A 17392-nucleotide genomic window follows, 5' to 3' on the forward strand; every position below is an offset into this window, starting at 1 on the left:
GCCACATTAAGTTGCTGCACTACACTAAGCAGGTGGTGGTCTGGCACGATATTAGGAGATATCCTATGGCTTTTGTCACCTCAGTGTATTACAGGAAAGCAAAAGAATTTCTGTATGAATTGATTAGGAAGACAAGTAAAAGCATTGTCTGCAGGTGCCAAATAAACTGTTTTGACCACAGGTCTTTCAAGGAGTAGTGGAACAGTCATCTGTTGGATTTAGCATATAGGTAATAAATGGATATCAAGAGTTTAGAAACAGATTAAATATTTTTTTTTAAATGGCACATTGGAAATAATAGAAATAGGACAGTTGAAGGCAGTAAAAGCAGATAGCTAGCAAGAAAGGAGGACTTGAGACATGAATGTGGCAGACAAATGACAAGAAATTGGCCAACATATGTGGGGAAGGGAAGGGGGTTGGAAAGCATGAGGGAGAAAGTATATGCAGGACCCCTGCCCCTCACACACACACACACACACACACACACACACACACACACACACACACACACCACCACCACCACCACCATTATCATGATTGTCTCTATCCTCTAGACCAACTTAGTGAAGTATCGGATCTGATGTCTGCATCTCAGGGGAAAGGTCACTGCTGACTCTAATGCCCAAGTCTCTTGCAACCATACCAGTGGGCTAAATTCTGTCACATATTTCGAATTCAGTGATGTTGAAGTAATTACATTGTGAGCTTCTGTATCAGCAAATTTAATTGACATAAAACTTCAGTGTATACAGAGAGAGTTTTCTCAGTGACTACACAGAACAATCAGCCATTAGCTAAGGAAATACATTGCGCTATGTGTTGGTGCTACCTAACAGATATGTGCTCTGCTAAATATTATGAAAAATGGAAAGTAAAATCTGTTGTGACTTAGAACCCATAAGGAACTGATCCACTGAGAAATACTAAAGGATATCAAGTTATTTCTTTGTGTTTCAAGTGTATTTAAATGGAAACTAAACCAAAAAAGTAAATTAAAACTGTGTAGAAGAGCTTAAATTAGTTAGGAAAAATAATGATCATTCCATCTTCAATGTTTGTTATTTTTAAGGCAATGATACAGAGGTACGGTGAGAGCCCAGAACAAAACTGGCGAAGTAAAGATGCTGCTTTGTACTTGGTCACGTCTCTTGCTGCCAGAGGACAGACACAAAAACATGGCATAACACAGTCTAGCCAGCTGGTTGATCTCAACAGTTTTGCACAGGAGCACATACTAACAGAGCTTCAGAAACCAGGTAAGAAGATATAGGCAGAATATTTGGATTTATTTTATACAATAATCAAGAAATCTTCACGTGTAGTTTGAATTTCTTTTAATGATATAATCCCTGGTAAGCAGAATGACTTTTTTTTACGCAACAATGAAAAACTGATCCCTCAGGTTTTCTTGGTGTGGTTGATCAGTGGGGTGCTTTCGGGTGTTTTGACGTATTTGGAGGTGCCATTCTTCTCCACAAGATTTGGATCCTGTGTTTGTGTGTGTGTGTGTGTGTGTGTGTGTGTGTGTGTATTTCTCTGTCATCTATTTTCGATGGAGGCCTTACTGGCCAAAAGCTCATTTGTGACAGTCTGTATTTGTGCCTGTCTGCGACTCAGCATCTCCGTTATGTGGTGAGCAGCAACTTTCCTTTTCATAATATTGTTACTTTTCTTTTAAGATACTCATTGTAATGTTCTTGCTTTCTCGTGGAAAAAGAGTCACCACTTATTTTGCTGATTTACTGTGATCTCTTCTCTTTCTTATTTTTTCTTTACCAATCTCTCTCTTCCCTGAATCCCGATTTACTTCTTTCCCCTGTTTATTTGTTTTTCTGTTCTGTTAAGTCAATGCCTTATCTGCAACCCTTTTTGCTTTCATTCTTCTTTGAATTTATTATGGCTAGGATCTTTTGAAACTTTTCAATGTCGGTTTGGTATAAACATTGAGGTTGTACTACAGTGTCTGAATTTGGTGTGATAAGAGGGTGTTTGATTTGCAAATATTCTGGCAATGGTTTTTAATGCTGTCTTCATCTTTCTGACTCTTTCTTTGACTGATCCCTACCTGTCGATGTTTGAGGTGAAAATCTCACCTAGGTACTTGAACTTCTGTATTCTTTTAATGTCACCATACCTTTTTTGATTGACATTGGTGTATCTTTTGTATCTGTTCTGCACTCTCTTTTCAAAAAAAAAAAAAAATTGTAATTTTTGTTATTTCTCTTAGGATTTATATATGTTTAGTATTATTGTCTAAATTTTGTGTAGAAAATACTACATCATCTTAGAAAGTGATGCATCTGAAATTACGTCCAGTCTTTTGATAGTCTAATCCTATTCTGTTTTCGATTATGTATCAGTTCCTTCTGTCTGGTCATTTTTGACTTACCTTCTCCTGGATACAGTTAAACAGAATGAGCGAGAAGCCAAATGTTTCATATAGCTCTCATAAGAATTCAACTCATGATCATGTGTTCATTAATGTTTGTTGTGTAAGTACTCTGTCATCTATTCCAAGCTTTTTCAGCACTTCTTGGTCTATGCAGTATACAACTTCTTAAAACGAACAAATGTAATATTTTATCTCCTCTCAGCATTTTGGTCTTGATCAAAGAGTTAATGGTGATTGCCTATTCTGCGCATTTCTGACTCTTGTTTGGCACACTCCTAGTTGATGAGCAATGTTACTTCCTGACCCTTTGGATGGTATCTTGTATGTGACTGAAAGAAGTTATAGTCTTTTGCAGTTGTTGACATTTGTTTTGTCCCTTTTGTTGTGTAATCGTCTCCACAGGCGTCTTTTCTGTGTCACGCATAAATTTTATAATATGTTTATTTACTTTATTATGATTGTGTCTCATTTACTTACCTCAAAATAAGGAAATAAGAATGCTGGAAGTTAGGATAGTTTATTTTACTTTCATTTGTGGCTTTTGGCAGTAATGAGAATTTTAGCTCTTAAAGGTAAGTCCTAGCAACCCATTTAGTATTATGTTGGAGACCTTGTGATGACTGCCATAAATATGACCCTAATTAATTGTTTAACATGTTGTCTAATCGCGTTTTTATGTGATCAATAACTTACTTCTATCTGTTCCCTGTTGCAGGATTTTTCTAAGTTTATTTTATTCTGTCTGAAAAATTGTTGTTTTATGTATTCTTGTAATACATATTAATTAATCTATTAATTGAAGTATTCTCAATTGGGAATTAGTGGATAAAAATTTGAAATGTTATTGTGAGCTGCTGAGAATGACTTCAGTGTAGCATTATCATTTTTAATACACTTTATATATTTTTAAGACATCACTTTGATACGATCCACTATCTCTTTTCACCTCTACATGCAAAGTACTCCCGTCACCCTGTGTAATTGTTTTTGCCCATTATTTTCTTTTGCTGCCCTCTATGAATGTTCTCACCTACCACTCTCAGCTGCAAGTTAACTGTTCCTGGATGCTGTGGCAGATGTCCTATTACCTTTCACTTCTGATAAGGATTTTCTGTTAATTTCTGTACTAATGTCTTTAGTTCCTCTTCCTGTCTTCTACCTATCGTTTTTTATCTTCCATAGCACAACATGTCAAATTCTTCCAAATTCTTGTGTCCTGATTTTTGATTGTAGACATTTCTCACCTTAAAATATCTTGTGCTTTCTAGACAAAAGAATTCTTACACTTAATTTGCTTCTTTGTCTTCCCCAGCTGTTCTGATAAGCAAATGATTACTGTCTTTCCCATGATTAATCACCTTTTAGCTTTGTTTATCCTGAACACACATTCTGTTTTAAGTATTTTGTCCATTTCGTTCAACAGGTCTTACAAGTCTTCCTTACTTTTGGCCGAAATGAGGTTGTTAGTGCTAACATGTGCATTGATGTCTTTTACTTTTGTGCTTTCATTACTCTTCCGAAAATTTGTTTTACTTCTTGTCTTGCTTCTTTTTTGTAAAAGTTATAATGATGATAACCTGCAATTCTGCCTTACACTCTTTTTTTATATTATATTTTTGTTATTCACTTGTTTTATATAGATGCTTGTCTGCCTGTACTTTACCCCTATTTTGTTAGAATTTAAATATCTTATTCCACAAGCATTCTTTCTTTTTGTTGATACATATTGCATTGAACCAAGAACATACCAATTTTCCATTTAAAAATGACAGTATTATGAAAAGGGTAATTGCTACTGACCGTATAGCAGAGATGCTGAGTCGCAGGTAGGCCCAACAAAAAGACTTGTCAGACAGAGCTATTGGCCAAATAGGCCTTCACCAGACTAGGCAGCAAAACACACACACACACACACACACACACACACACACACACACACACACACACACAGAGAGAGTATCTGGCTGCCAAGACCAGACTGGTTTCATTGTGTGTGTGTGTGTGTGTGTGTGTGTGTGTGTGTGTGTGTGTGTGTGTGTTGTGTTTGTGTGTCTATCAACATACCAACACTTTTGTTTGGTAAGTTACATCATCTTTGTTTTTAGATATAATAACAACATTTGTTATATAAAAATAAAAGTTAGATTTTGGAACAGCCAAAATTGGTAAGACATGTAGTTAAAACTACTACAGTACATCCACATTTGTGCTCAACAAGCTGTGGTAATTTATTTAAAATATCAGATTTTACAAAAATATATTCAGCACTGTAAAATATAAGTCATTTAGTGGAAGAAAATGATGGAAAAATTTGATTACATTATCAAAACATGAAAGACATAATTAGTAAGATTATATCATAGAATTAGCTGCTGTTATACTTGACTACATAACAGCTGAAAAGTGTATTTTACTAAGTTAAGCTACACTAAACTGTGTTGTTGTTGTTTCTTAAGATGGAAGTAATACAGGGTGTTCAAAAAGTCTCTCCGCAGATTGTTAGCCGTGTGTGCCGTATGCTGCGGTGAATATACCGAAATGAAACTCAGTGAAGTACAAGTTATTAATTTATTGAATAAGCAGTTTTACAGAGATAAACGAAATGGGGGAATGTTGGGAGAGTCCACTTGAAGGGAAGTAACCCAGGTAGGCGAACAATCGTACGGCATGCGCAGCTAACAATCATACGGCACTACGGGGAGACTTTTTGAACACCCCGTAGTTTAACAGAGTACTTTAAATGTACTGACCTCCCAAATTTCTGCCAGATCAGCACATTTTGAGTGTGGTGATTTGTATAAAAAGATCTACTCGTCATTTGGACGCAAGAGAAAACAGATATAAAAGTTACAGAAATGTGCGAGATTTTGGAGAAAGTGGCTCCTTCTGCTGGGAGAAGGGTTTAAGCAGAAGGAAGAGGCATGAAAGAAAAGGGAAGGTTTAGAAACTGGGGGAGATATGGAAAAGTCACCCTGAAGAGCTGGTCAAGGGAGACTTACTCCTGTTAGACTCCCTTAACCCAAGGTTCTGGGCCACTTTTCTGTAACTCTCCCCAGTTCTTAAACCTTAGCCAGTCCTTTTCTTTTTTCATTCCTTGTCCTTTCTCTTCAGCCCTTCTGCCAGGAGGAGGAGTTACTGCCTGTGAAAACTTGCCCATTCCCAGAACTTTTGTGTGTGTTTGCCCACTCCACCGCTTGGTTAGTAGATTTTTTTATCAGTCCAATTCTATTTTGAAAAATTGATTATTTTAATTGATTTGTAGAAAAATATAATAGAAAGGGGCGTTTCACATTATTAAAATAGAAATACCTCATCCATACATTGCTATTGCCTTTCAGAACTGCTGTTTTATTTAGTTGTGAATTGAAGCCTGTATAGTTATCACATTGCTATGGCTCAAACATTTACGTATATATTAGTTTGCAACTATTGTCGGTTGCTTATATGTACATTGCTGTTGCTTTATCATTTCAGCACTGTTGTTGATTACACAGTCTGGTTTACGTAGAATCGTTACAAATTTTTAAACCTTTTTGTGCTCTACAGTAATTTCATTCATTTCACTGTGACTTCTTGCAAGGATAAGCACAATTACTCCATTCATTATCTAGCTCGCTAGTTTTATTGTAACCATTGGCATAATTATAGCAATTTCCTCGTGTGTAGCTTTCCACATTTTATGATTATGACATTTAAACAAAATTCTTAAACTGTCTGCATCACCTGTGCTTCAAAAAAACAAACATGAGATATAGGGGAAAAGACAGAATTTTCATACCATCTCACAAATTTAAACCTCTAACTAGCAAATAGCATTCTCCAACACTGTTACCTGGTGAATGAGGCACCTTTCCACCTTATTCAAGTTAACTGTAGTAGGTTTAGTAATTATATAGTAACTTGTAAGTCAACCTAAGATGTGATTTATCTTGTGTGGGAATGTAAAACTTTTGTCCGAAGATGAGTCCAGCAACAGTGGTTGAATTGTTGTTTACACATAAATCTGCGAAGTGAAATATTTTAAAGAAAACATATTCGAAACTAAATACTAAATTATTTTGTGTCAACTTCTTTAATTATATTCTTACAATTCTTTCAGTGAATACTATTCCAGTCTTGAAGGCTGACTCTATAAAGTACATCATGATGTTCCGAAGTGTGCTGCCCAGGGAAATGGTAGTGGGCTCTCTTCCCCAGATTGTTAAACACCTCACTGCTGTCAGTCATGTGGTGCACACATATGCTGCATGTGCAATAGAAAAAATTTTGGTAATGAAGACACCTGATGGAAGCCCAGTGTAAGTAGACACACAATTAAGTATTTCTAAAAATGTAGGTGAAACAGCTGGCAATGTTCATAATAGTAATTAGTCAACTTGCTGGGAATATGTAAGAATGCCTGCAGTTGTCAGTGCTATAGATTTGTCCCTATAAAGTTTGTCAAGATTGTTAAAAGCCTACAGCTATATGCAGTGTGGTATAATTGTGATAAATGGGATTTATTTATTTAGATAATATTTGTCTGGAAATTTCAAGGAGTTAATATAGGAAAAATATTTTTATTGCTCGAGGTACTGTTCTCAAAAGGGGACCGCGCCTACTCCTCACCACCAGTTTAATTCACACTTTTGGTATATGTAGAGCTTGGCCACAAAAAGAAGTTGACAGAAATGGAAACTCCAGATGACAAAGTGTATAGAAAAAAATGCATGGAAATTTTATTTACAATCCGAAATTTTCATTTATCTTTCCTATTCATGACTTTTATGAAAATGTTAATAAGTAAAATATATTTAGTATTGTTGTGATTTATTTGCAGTGAAAGTAATGTAAAAATTGAGGATAAATCTAAAAAAAAGTTACCTTGTAGGGACTTGACCCTGTGACTAGGTTGAAGGTCAGTAGTCTTTCTGTTATGTCAACCATTGGCTATAAACTACAGTAAAATAGATCGCTCATACCTCGCCCAAACCAGGCCAAAAATGCTACTTTTTCCAAACATTTGGCCGCCTGGAGCTCCCACTTCTATCTGGTTCAGTTGTGGGCAAGCCGTGCATATATAACAGATTTGGCCAAAATTGGTGATGAGTGGGTGTGGTCCCTTAGTCAGTCCACTCTAACAATGAGTTATTGATTACATTATGCACACAACTATAGAAAGCTATTTGAAAATAAGTGGAAGGTATTTCATTTTATCTAGCATGTGCCATTTCATTGTATGTTATTAGTGACATTAAAACGATCAATTTTCAAGTGATTCCTCAGTCATGGAACTAGAGAAGGTGATACCACATTAGCGTTGAAGCAACTAGCTCTTTTTCTAGCAATAGTACACACATTCATACGTACAATCGCACAGGCACCCAAATGCACGCACCCGTGGCCACGGCAAGACATATTATTGATACTCAGTTATTGAAAGCAGTTGCCTGAGCTGACGGAGATGGGGAGGCGATGGGGAAGGATGCAGGGAGGAGGCAGCAGGAAAGAGGTGTCTCTTTTGACAGATGACTTCGTGGTCACACAATATGACGAAAACAGAGATATAGGAAGGAGAGGGGGAGGGGTAACTGAGGGAGGGTAAAAGGGGAGGGTGAAAAAGAGAGAAATGTGAAGATAGAGGGAGAGAGGGAGGGGAAAGAAAATAGTGAAAGGTTAAAAGGGGGAAGAGAGTGGGGAGGAACAGGGAAAATGCCCACATGGAGGAGGGGGGGTAAGAGGAGCGGTGGGAGTAGGCAGTGCATGATCTGGATGCAGAACGAGTGGTGTGGACAGAAGAGAGAAGGGAAAAGGCAAGGTGAGGCAGTGGGAACAGGTTAGCAGATATTTAAGTTAGAGCGATTGTGAGAAAGCAGGATGTGTTTGAGAGAGAATTCCCATCTGTGTAGTTCAGAGAAACATGTGCTGGAAGGGAGTACCCAAATGGCCCATATAGTGAAGCAGCTATTGAAGTCATTTGTGTTGTGGTGTGCAGCTTGTTGCAAGCGACTGGATCATCAAGTTTGCCGTTTGCCACAGTTTGGAGGTGGCCATTCATGCAAGTAAGCACTTGGTTACTTGTCATGCTCATGTAAACTTCTGTACAGTAACTGCAGCATGGCTAATGTATAACATGGGTAGAAAATGCCTGTGACTGGACTGTGGTGAGAGGTGATAGGTGAATGCATGGGGCATATATTGTACCTGGGCCACAAGGATTGAGAGTATGATTGGGATAGAGGTGGACATTGATATTTTGTAGGTTGGGTGGGCAGCAGTACACTACTTTGGGGGATGTGGGTAGAATTTTCCTCATTTAAGGACATGACAAGAGGTAATCGAAGATCTGGTGGAGAATGTGGTTGAGCTTTTCAAGGCTAGTGTAATAGTGGGTGAACATAGGAGTGCTGGTTGGTGGATGGTTAAGAGTTTTAATGGTGTCAGAGGAGCAGGTGGCATGGGAGATTTGTTTATGGATGAGCTGGATAGGATATTACCTATTGGTAAAAGGCTCTGATAAGGTTATCAGTATATTTCGACGACTCCTGCTTTCCACTCTAAATACAGTAGCCACGGATTGTGAGGCTGTAAGGAAGAGACATATTGATTTGTCTGTACACTTGGCCTTTGAAAATGAAATAATTTTGGGTGTTGTCTTGGAGCATTAGGAAAGAGGTGCTGGGTATGGTATCAGGGCATTGGGAAAGGTAGTGTTCCAAGGCCGCAATGCCATGGGCATGGGAGATGTTGGTGACCGACAAGGAGTCTGCCCGTAATGAGACAGGAACTGTGAAGATGTGGTGAAAGAAGTGAGAAATGTCTTGAATGTAGTTTGGAGCTGTTGGTCAGCAAAGGCAGAGGCTCGTACCATGAGAGTACTGTACCTGGCTACAGTGGAATGACAGTATGGAGACATGTGGGGTTGGTTTTGTGGAGTTTCGGAGTAGGTAAAAGGTAGGAGCCGTAAGGAGGAGGTTGCTGTTGTGAGGAGGTGGATAGATTAAGGTATCAGCTTTTGAGATGGCTAGGTTGCCTCCTCACATCCACAACCATTGCACTCCTATCTTTTACCTGCTCCACAAACATCACAAACCCATCCTCACAGACCTCCTGACTGGTTGTCCCATTGTGGCTGGTTACAATTCTCCCACAGAAGGAACCTCTGCTTTTGCTGATCAACACCTTCAAACTATTGTCCTTAACCTCCCATCCTAAATTCAAGACACTCAACACTTGTCACACCACTTCTCCACAGTTGCTGTCCCATTACCATCAACCTCCTTGTCAGTCACAGCGGATGCAATGTGCTTGAACACTAACATCCCCCCTGTCCATGACATTGTGGCCTTGTAATACTACCTTTACCAATGTCCTCTGGATACCAAACTCACTACACCTCTTCCCTAATCCTCATAGCCATCTACATCCTGACCCACAATTATTTTGTTTTCGAAGATCAAATTTACGAACAAATTCATGGTACTGCCAAGGGTACTCACGTGACACCATCTTGTGTCAACTTACTTATGGGAGGAATACTTCCTTTACAGTCAGCACCTTAAACCTTTTGTGTCGTTCATATTCATTGAGAATATTTTTGTTATCTGGATTCATTGCTGGGATCATCTTCACTCTTTCCACCATAACCTCAACACCTGTTCCCAAATCTGCTTCACCTGGTCCTTTTCAACTCACTGAGCCGCCTACCTAGATGTCGAACTCCATCTCTCAGATGGTCCCATAAATATGTCTGTCTATACTACGTGCTCCAACCAATAGTACCTCCATTTTGACAGCTGTCATCCGTTACATGTCAAAACATCTCTTCCTTACAGCCTTACCTTGTCTACTATGGAAGGCAGGAGTTGTCATAAAATATTGATAACCTTACCAGATCCGTTTCAGCTCATCCATAAACAAGTCTCCTGTTCCATCTGATCATCTGACACCAGTAAACATGTTAACCAGCCACCGACCAGCATTCCTCTGATCATCCAGTATCACCCTGACTTTGAGGAGCTCGACCACATTGTCCACCAGATCTTTGACTACCTCTCGTCATGCCCTTACATGACGAAAATCCTACCCATATCACCTAAATTAGTGCACTGTTGCACTGCCCACACAATCTACAGAATATATTTGTCCATCTCTATTCCAATCCTAGTCCAAATCCTGCACCCAATGGGTCGTTGCCTTGTGGGTGGCGCAGGTGCAAGATGTGTCTGATGAAGCCACCCACCAGCTCTTAATGCAGTCTAGTCAGAGGCATTTTCTACACAGTGAAAGGCAGGACCGCAAGTGAAAGTAGCCATGTTGTATATCGGCCATGATGCAATTCCTGTACAACATTCTACTTGGTCATGACAAATAATTGTCTGCTTGCCTGAATGGTCACTACCAAACTGTGGCAAATTGCAGTCTCAATCATCCAGTTGCCGAACATGTTCCACACCAAAACCCAAATGACTTCAACAGCTGCTTCACTACGTGGGCCATTTGGAAACTCCCTTCCAGCACTAGTTTCCCTGAACTACACAGACAGGAATTCTCTCTCCAACGCATCCCGAACTCTTGAAGTTCCCCAGGCTTAAACCTCTGCTAACCTATTCCGACTGCCTCATCTTGCCTTTTCCTTTTGTCTTCTGTCCACACTGCATTGCCGTTGCCCTCCACTCTTCCTGCCCCTTTGCCCATGCGAGCAGTCCCTCTGCCTCTGCCTCTCCCCGGTCCCATCACACCTGCCCCGTCCAACTCTCCCTCGCTCTTGCGCCCTGCCCCGTCCAACTCTCCCTCGCTCTTGTGCCCTGTCCCCCTCTGTCTCCTCGGCTGTTTTCAAACCGCTTGCCTTCTCTCCCCCCCTCCCTTTCTCTCTTTCCATCTTCACCTTCACCTTCACCTTCTTTCCTTCCCTTCCCCCTTTTCCCTGCCTCCAAGTTCCTGCCCTCTTCCTCTTCCTACATCTCCTTTTTGTGATATTCTGTGTACTCTTTTCATCGTGTTGTGAGGCCGCAAAGTCATGTTTCCAAAGACATGTCTCTTTCCCACACTATTCGTTGCATTGTTCCGTACCTCCTCCCCACATCAATCAGCTCAGGCAACTGCTTTCAGTAATCAGTAGTATTGCAGTGGCCACAGGTGTAGGCGTTTGGGTGTCTGTGTAGTCATGTGTGTGAATGTGTAATACTGCTACAAAATGCTAGTGCTCAAAAGCTAGTATGAATACTGTTTCCTGTTATGCATTTCTGTGCTCCATGCGTCGATCCACTTTGAGTGAGTGAAATGTTTCGAAATATTTTTATTTGCTTTTGTTTGAGAGACTGCATATCATTTCATTATATTATGGGTGAGCTTTTTGTCCAGGTGAATTCTGTTCAGACCTATTGAATCCTTCCACACCAGCACTCCAGGAGATTCGAGTAGTAATCAGAAATATCATTAGCAATACAGGGGAATTTTTGGTCATATCTTATGTGCTGAAGATGCCTGCATATTGTTTCAACTTTTGTCATATCAACATTTTCACATCCAATCATTTAGCTCTTTATTGTTTTAGGGTTGATGCATTCTGAAGATACCATGACTTGTCACAAGTCTTAGCTCTCTCTCTCTTTTTTTTTTTTTTTTTTTTTTTTTTTTTTTTTTTTTTTTTTTTTTTTTTTTTTTTTAAAAAGAGGGAGAATGAAGTACCCTGATCATTGTTCATAATTTTTCCATGAAGTTGATAATGTTTAGGAATAAAAACATGCAGAATGGGGTGTGTGGGGAACAGGAAGAACCGGGGGGGGGGGGGGGGGAGGGGGGGGTAGTGCTTCTTTCCTCCTTTATTATGATATATTGTGTATGATTTAGTACAATGTTCTTTTGCTGTTGGTGGTTGTTCCCTGGGAATAGTAGGGACATAAAAAGGCCAAGATGCCAAGCGCTTAGCTTAGCTCTGAGATAGCAATGAAACTTTTAATTTTTTTGTGTTGGTACAAATTGCATCTGCAGAATAGTGTTGTTCATATGTTATTCAACTGTCTGCTGCATTGGAGAGTGGCTGTATTTCTCTTGATGGTGGTCCATGTGATAGCATCCCTTAATTAAACTACAGATGAAATGCCAAGAAAGTGTTAAATAATTTGATGATTTACTTCTTAAGTTGTATGAAATTTCTGAGACCACAGGGATATTGTAAGAGAGTACTATATTTTGTACCTGAAGAACTAAAAGATGTGCAGTATGTGCACTACATTGGATTAATGTGGACAAAAAGTAAATGCAAAACAGATTTTGCATTAATATTTGGCCATTTGAGAAAAAGTGAAAGACTGGTTTCTTACTGTAGATGAGACTTAGCATTGCATTGATTACAATAAATCAACTTCATCTGACAGGAGAGTTGTACCAAATGTTTAAGGATGTGAAAGGGATTCCTCTTGTTAATTACCATGCAGCTGACGCAAACACAAGTATTTTGCTTCAAATAGATTGAAAATGTGTGGGGGAAATAAGCACATTTTTCTTCGGGACAATAAAGTAATGTTGACAATATGAACAGTAGAGAATTTGAGGTATGAATTGTTAAGAAATTCACATTCTTCACAATATTGATTGTCACCTACAATTATTTATAACAGAAATATGTCTTTAAATATCAGGTTGTGGCAGTTGTAGCTAAATACTTTATGGATTTTCCACAGTTGTTCTTCAGGGATAGAATATAATCATTGGGCAAAGTTCAGTGAGTTAGAGGCTACTATGCTGAAAAATAAATGCTTCATTGGCCTATAAACAGCCTTTCACTGACAGGGTAAGAACTTCTTACCTAGGCCTCATTTTTACTTCAATTTCAATCAGTTGATTCCTGCGTGACACATGAAGAAATGTACATGTGTGTTCAGGCCAAGGAAGCATACAGGATCAAAAAAGCAAACCTACTCTAGTGTATAGCTACCACATGAAAAGGTTAAGTGGTTTGTCACTATTGTGTATATTATACAGGGTGGTCCCGAATTCATGGTACAAACTTTAATGGTAGGTACAGGACATTGTAACAAGGATTTATTGTATAGGAATGTATAGCCGCAGGTGACGCGGTGAGGCGTAAACAGGGGAAAGAGAAATGGAGTGATCGGTTGGTGTCACTGCCGGTAGAGGGCAGTAGATGAACATGATGTATCGCAGTAGGGACAAGCGCCATTCACAATTGTGCTGCCGTAGACGATGGGTGACTTTACGTATGCAGAAAAAGCAGACATGCATTACATGTACGGCCGTGCAAATGGTAACGCCAGAGCTGCGTTACGAATGTATCGCGCGGAGTATCCTAATCGACGAATGCCGGATCATAGAATTTTTCAACGGTTACATCGTCAACTTTGTGAAACAGGTACGTTCGACGTCAACAGACATGACGCTGGTCGATTAAGAGCTGTACGCACTCCAAGACTGGAAGAACGCATCTTGAACATAGTGGCTGATAGACCCGAGTCAAGCACAAGAACTGTTGCGCGTGACGTACATGTGAGTCATCAGACTGTATGCAGAGTGTTAAATGAAAATCGCTTACACCCCTTCCATTTTCAAAAAGTACAAGCATTGAATCCGGCAGATTATCCTCTTCGCGTGAACTTCTGCCAGTGGTTGTTGCAGCAACGTGCGTTGCAGCCGGATTTCGTAGGTCATGTGCTATTTACAGATGAAGCGACATTTTCACGCGAGGGTGTCTTTAATGCGCACAATTCCCATGTGTGGGCAACAGATAATCCACATGCAACGCGTCCACATGCGTATCAACAACGTTTCAGTATTAATGTGTGGGCTGGTATTGTGAACGACTTTTTGATTGGGCCATACTTACTACCCACGCGACTCTGTGGCGAAAGCTATCTTATTTTTCTGCAAGAAGTGTTACCAGAACTGCTGCAAGATGTTCCGCTCGCCATTCGTAACCGCATGTGGTTTCAGCACGATGGAGCGCCAGCACACTTCAGCACTGCTGTACGGAATTACCAAAATGCCACGTTTGGTGCTAGATGGATTGGGCGTGGTGGACCAGTCCCTTGGCCACCCCGATCTCCTGATTTCTCTTGCCTCGATTACTTTTTATGGGGACATCTTAAGAGTCTTGTTTATGAGACTCCAGTTGACTCAGATGAGGATCTCGTTGCTCGCATATCTGTAGCTGCTGCAGGTGTGCGTGAAATACCAGGCATCTTTGAACGTGTACGCCAATCGCTGCACCGACGCTGTCAAGCATGTATCGCTCATGGTGGACGCAATTTTGAACACTTACTGTAAACATGACACTTGTCAACAACGATTTCAATAAAATCTTTCGTTTTCCTTTCGGCCGTTATTTCCCCTGTTTACGCCTCACCGCGTCACCTGGGACTATACATTCCTATACAATATATCCTTGTTACAATGTCCTGCACCTACCATTAAAGTTTGTACCATGAATTCGGGACCACCCTGTAGATTATGATTCGTGTTCCATGTCGTGCCCCCCCCCCCCCCCCCCCTCCCCACACACACACACACACACAACCACACCCACACAGAGAGTTTTCTGGAGAGAATTTTGCTACAGAAGACCAGCATTTCAGAAACACTTATTCACAAATATTGACCCCTAACCAAATTCTCCCTCTGGTGGCTCACAACTCTTCTGTGAACATGTACACGGCAATTGTGGGCACGAAGTCACTGCGGTGTGTCTTTTCCTATGCTACTGTTCCCTTCTTCCCCTTCTCCCCCCATCCTGTTTGTGCCACCTCTTGCCACCTCCAGCACCCAAGGCGCAAAAATCTTTCACGGGTACGTGATGAGCACAGAATAACGAACCACTGCAGTACCCTTTCTCCTCCTCTTTCTGCAAGTTTTCTACACCATGCAGCATCTCTCTCATCCATGTTTCCATCTTCTTCCATCCTACCAGTTCTCTTCTTGCATCCCCCTGTCCTGTTTCATACCTCACTCCATCGTTCCAGTGTAGCCAGAGTCTTGCTCTTTTTCTGTGTCGTGGAGGTCTCCAGTGCCATATTTTAAAGGGCTATCTTTCCTCTGGCATTCTTCTAAGATGTCCATACCATGTTAGCCGTTTATTTTCAGTTGTGTCTACAATATCTTTTGTAGCTCCCATCTGTTCTAATAGCACTTCATTTCTTATTTTGTCTCTTCTTGTTACTGTACAACTTCATCTCCAAAACACAATTGCCATTGCCTGTAATTTCTTCTCATCAACCCTGGAGACTTCCCACAGTTCAGCACCATACAAAGGAATACATTCAGCTGCAGTTTCATGTATACCCATTTTCAAAATTTTGATGTCGTTTTATTCCAAGTAATGGAGGTAACTGCTTAAATGCCGCCTTTCCCTTTCCTGTTATGGTCGTGATTTCCCCATTGCTTCTGCCTTTATCCAAAATGATTGTCCCCAAATATTTATATGAATAGCTACATTTTACTATAGATCCATCAACCATAAACAGGATCCCTTCCTATACCTCGGACCAAATATTCAATCTTTACGAAGTTAATTTTCATGCCTCATTGCTCGTATTCTTCTTTAAGATTTTTTAACGTGTAAGACACATTCTCTTCTTGCCCAGCAAACATGACCTGATTGTCGGCAAAATTTAGGAAGAACAGAATGTCATCACCTACTCTAAGGCTGCCTTCACAGTGACATTAAGAATGGTTGTCAGACACTGTCATCAGTGCAGTGGATACCACCCCTCCTCTGTGCTTGAATAGTGACTTCTGTTATTAACCCTTTGACTGCTAGAGGCACTCCATCTGCTTGGCATATTGTGGCACTGCGGCCTGTGGCGTAGTCCAGCTACCTGCGCTAAGTGCCTGTTCTGAAGCAACCCGCACTGCCTCACCCGATCTGTGCTGAATATTTCTGGAGTGACTACGACGACTCCAGGTGAAGCACTGTGCCCTCTCACAGCTGCTACAGAATAAATGCTCACACTACGTAGTTTCTCTGCAGATGAATTACTGCAGAATCAAACTGAATTGTTAAAATTATTTTCCGTCGCTGAGAATAATATCTTGCTTGTAGTTTTTTCACACGATTTTTGTAGCTTGTGCCGAAAGCTACATGGTTCATTAGATTTACCTCAATAGTTTTACTGTTCTTTCTTGCATACCTGTTTACAATATCTGCATTTCTCTGTTGGTTCCTCACTGTACTGATGCAAGAACGAGTAAAATAAGCCATAGATTACAGATAACTGTATAATTTGTTTAGAGACTTGTTTAGAAATTTCACTTGGCCTACTATTTGTTTCTGAGAATACAACAAACTGAGTGCTCAGCCATCTGCTGTCAGATACTGTACCTGTAATAGGTACACTGTGTAAAGTGTTCCATCCAAGCACAGATGCAGCCATCCTTTGCAGATTGTAATCAGTGCTATTATAATTTGGAATCGCTGGAAATGACTGAGTGTCTGCCACAGATATTTTTTCTTGTGCTGTACTTTTAATTGTTGCACATAAGTATGAAACAGATTTTCCAACATTTGAAAGCTGTGAAATATCTGTCTTTTTTTTGGCATGTTAAATTCACTTATAAAGAAGATTGAAAGTTATGAACTGTAAATTTAGAAGTTCTTGTTACACTTTGTGAATATACTTTCCATCCTCTTTTTGATCTGGGCTTTGGACAAGCACTGGCCAAGTTAAAAATATATTTTTATTTTGTTTCTTGCTTTTTTATAATTTCTTTCATTTTTGAAGTTTTTTCTGATATTTTTGTATTTGTTCTGTGCTGTTATTAGTAATTCGTTTTCGTGTGGTAATTTTCAAAACAGGGTATGACACGCAAGGGTACCTTGCAAGTTTCACATTCGTAAGTGCTTTCTCAATGCACCTTCTGTTTCCAGCAAACAATGGATATATGCATTAGCGTACTTCTCTTGGAATGCTCACTTGTTATAATGTTTGGAAAATGCCAACCCATAAACCTTAGAGGATTACCATCAGAACATCTTCCCCTGTCAGCTTCTCTGTGCTCTAATGC

At 39.9% G+C, this 17392-nt stretch overlaps 1 protein-coding gene across 1 annotated transcript in view; it reads left to right on the top strand.

Annotated features, from left to right (window-relative positions):
• LOC126092059 (exportin-2) overlaps positions 1–17392 on the top strand; it is a 171711-nt gene that overhangs the window by 96247 nt on the left and 58072 nt on the right. Inside the window, exons 10-11 of the mRNA XM_049907465.1 lie at positions 1073–1259; positions 6495–6693. Coding sequence (XP_049763422.1) covers positions 1073–1259; positions 6495–6693 — 386 coding nt within the window. The remainder of the gene's footprint in view (positions 1–1072; positions 1260–6494; positions 6694–17392) is intronic.

The sequence above is a fragment of the Schistocerca cancellata genome, chromosome 7 (assembly GCF_023864275.1).
Source record: "Schistocerca cancellata isolate TAMUIC-IGC-003103 chromosome 7, iqSchCanc2.1, whole genome shotgun sequence".
Lineage (NCBI taxonomy): Eukaryota > Metazoa > Arthropoda > Insecta > Orthoptera > Acrididae > Schistocerca > Schistocerca cancellata.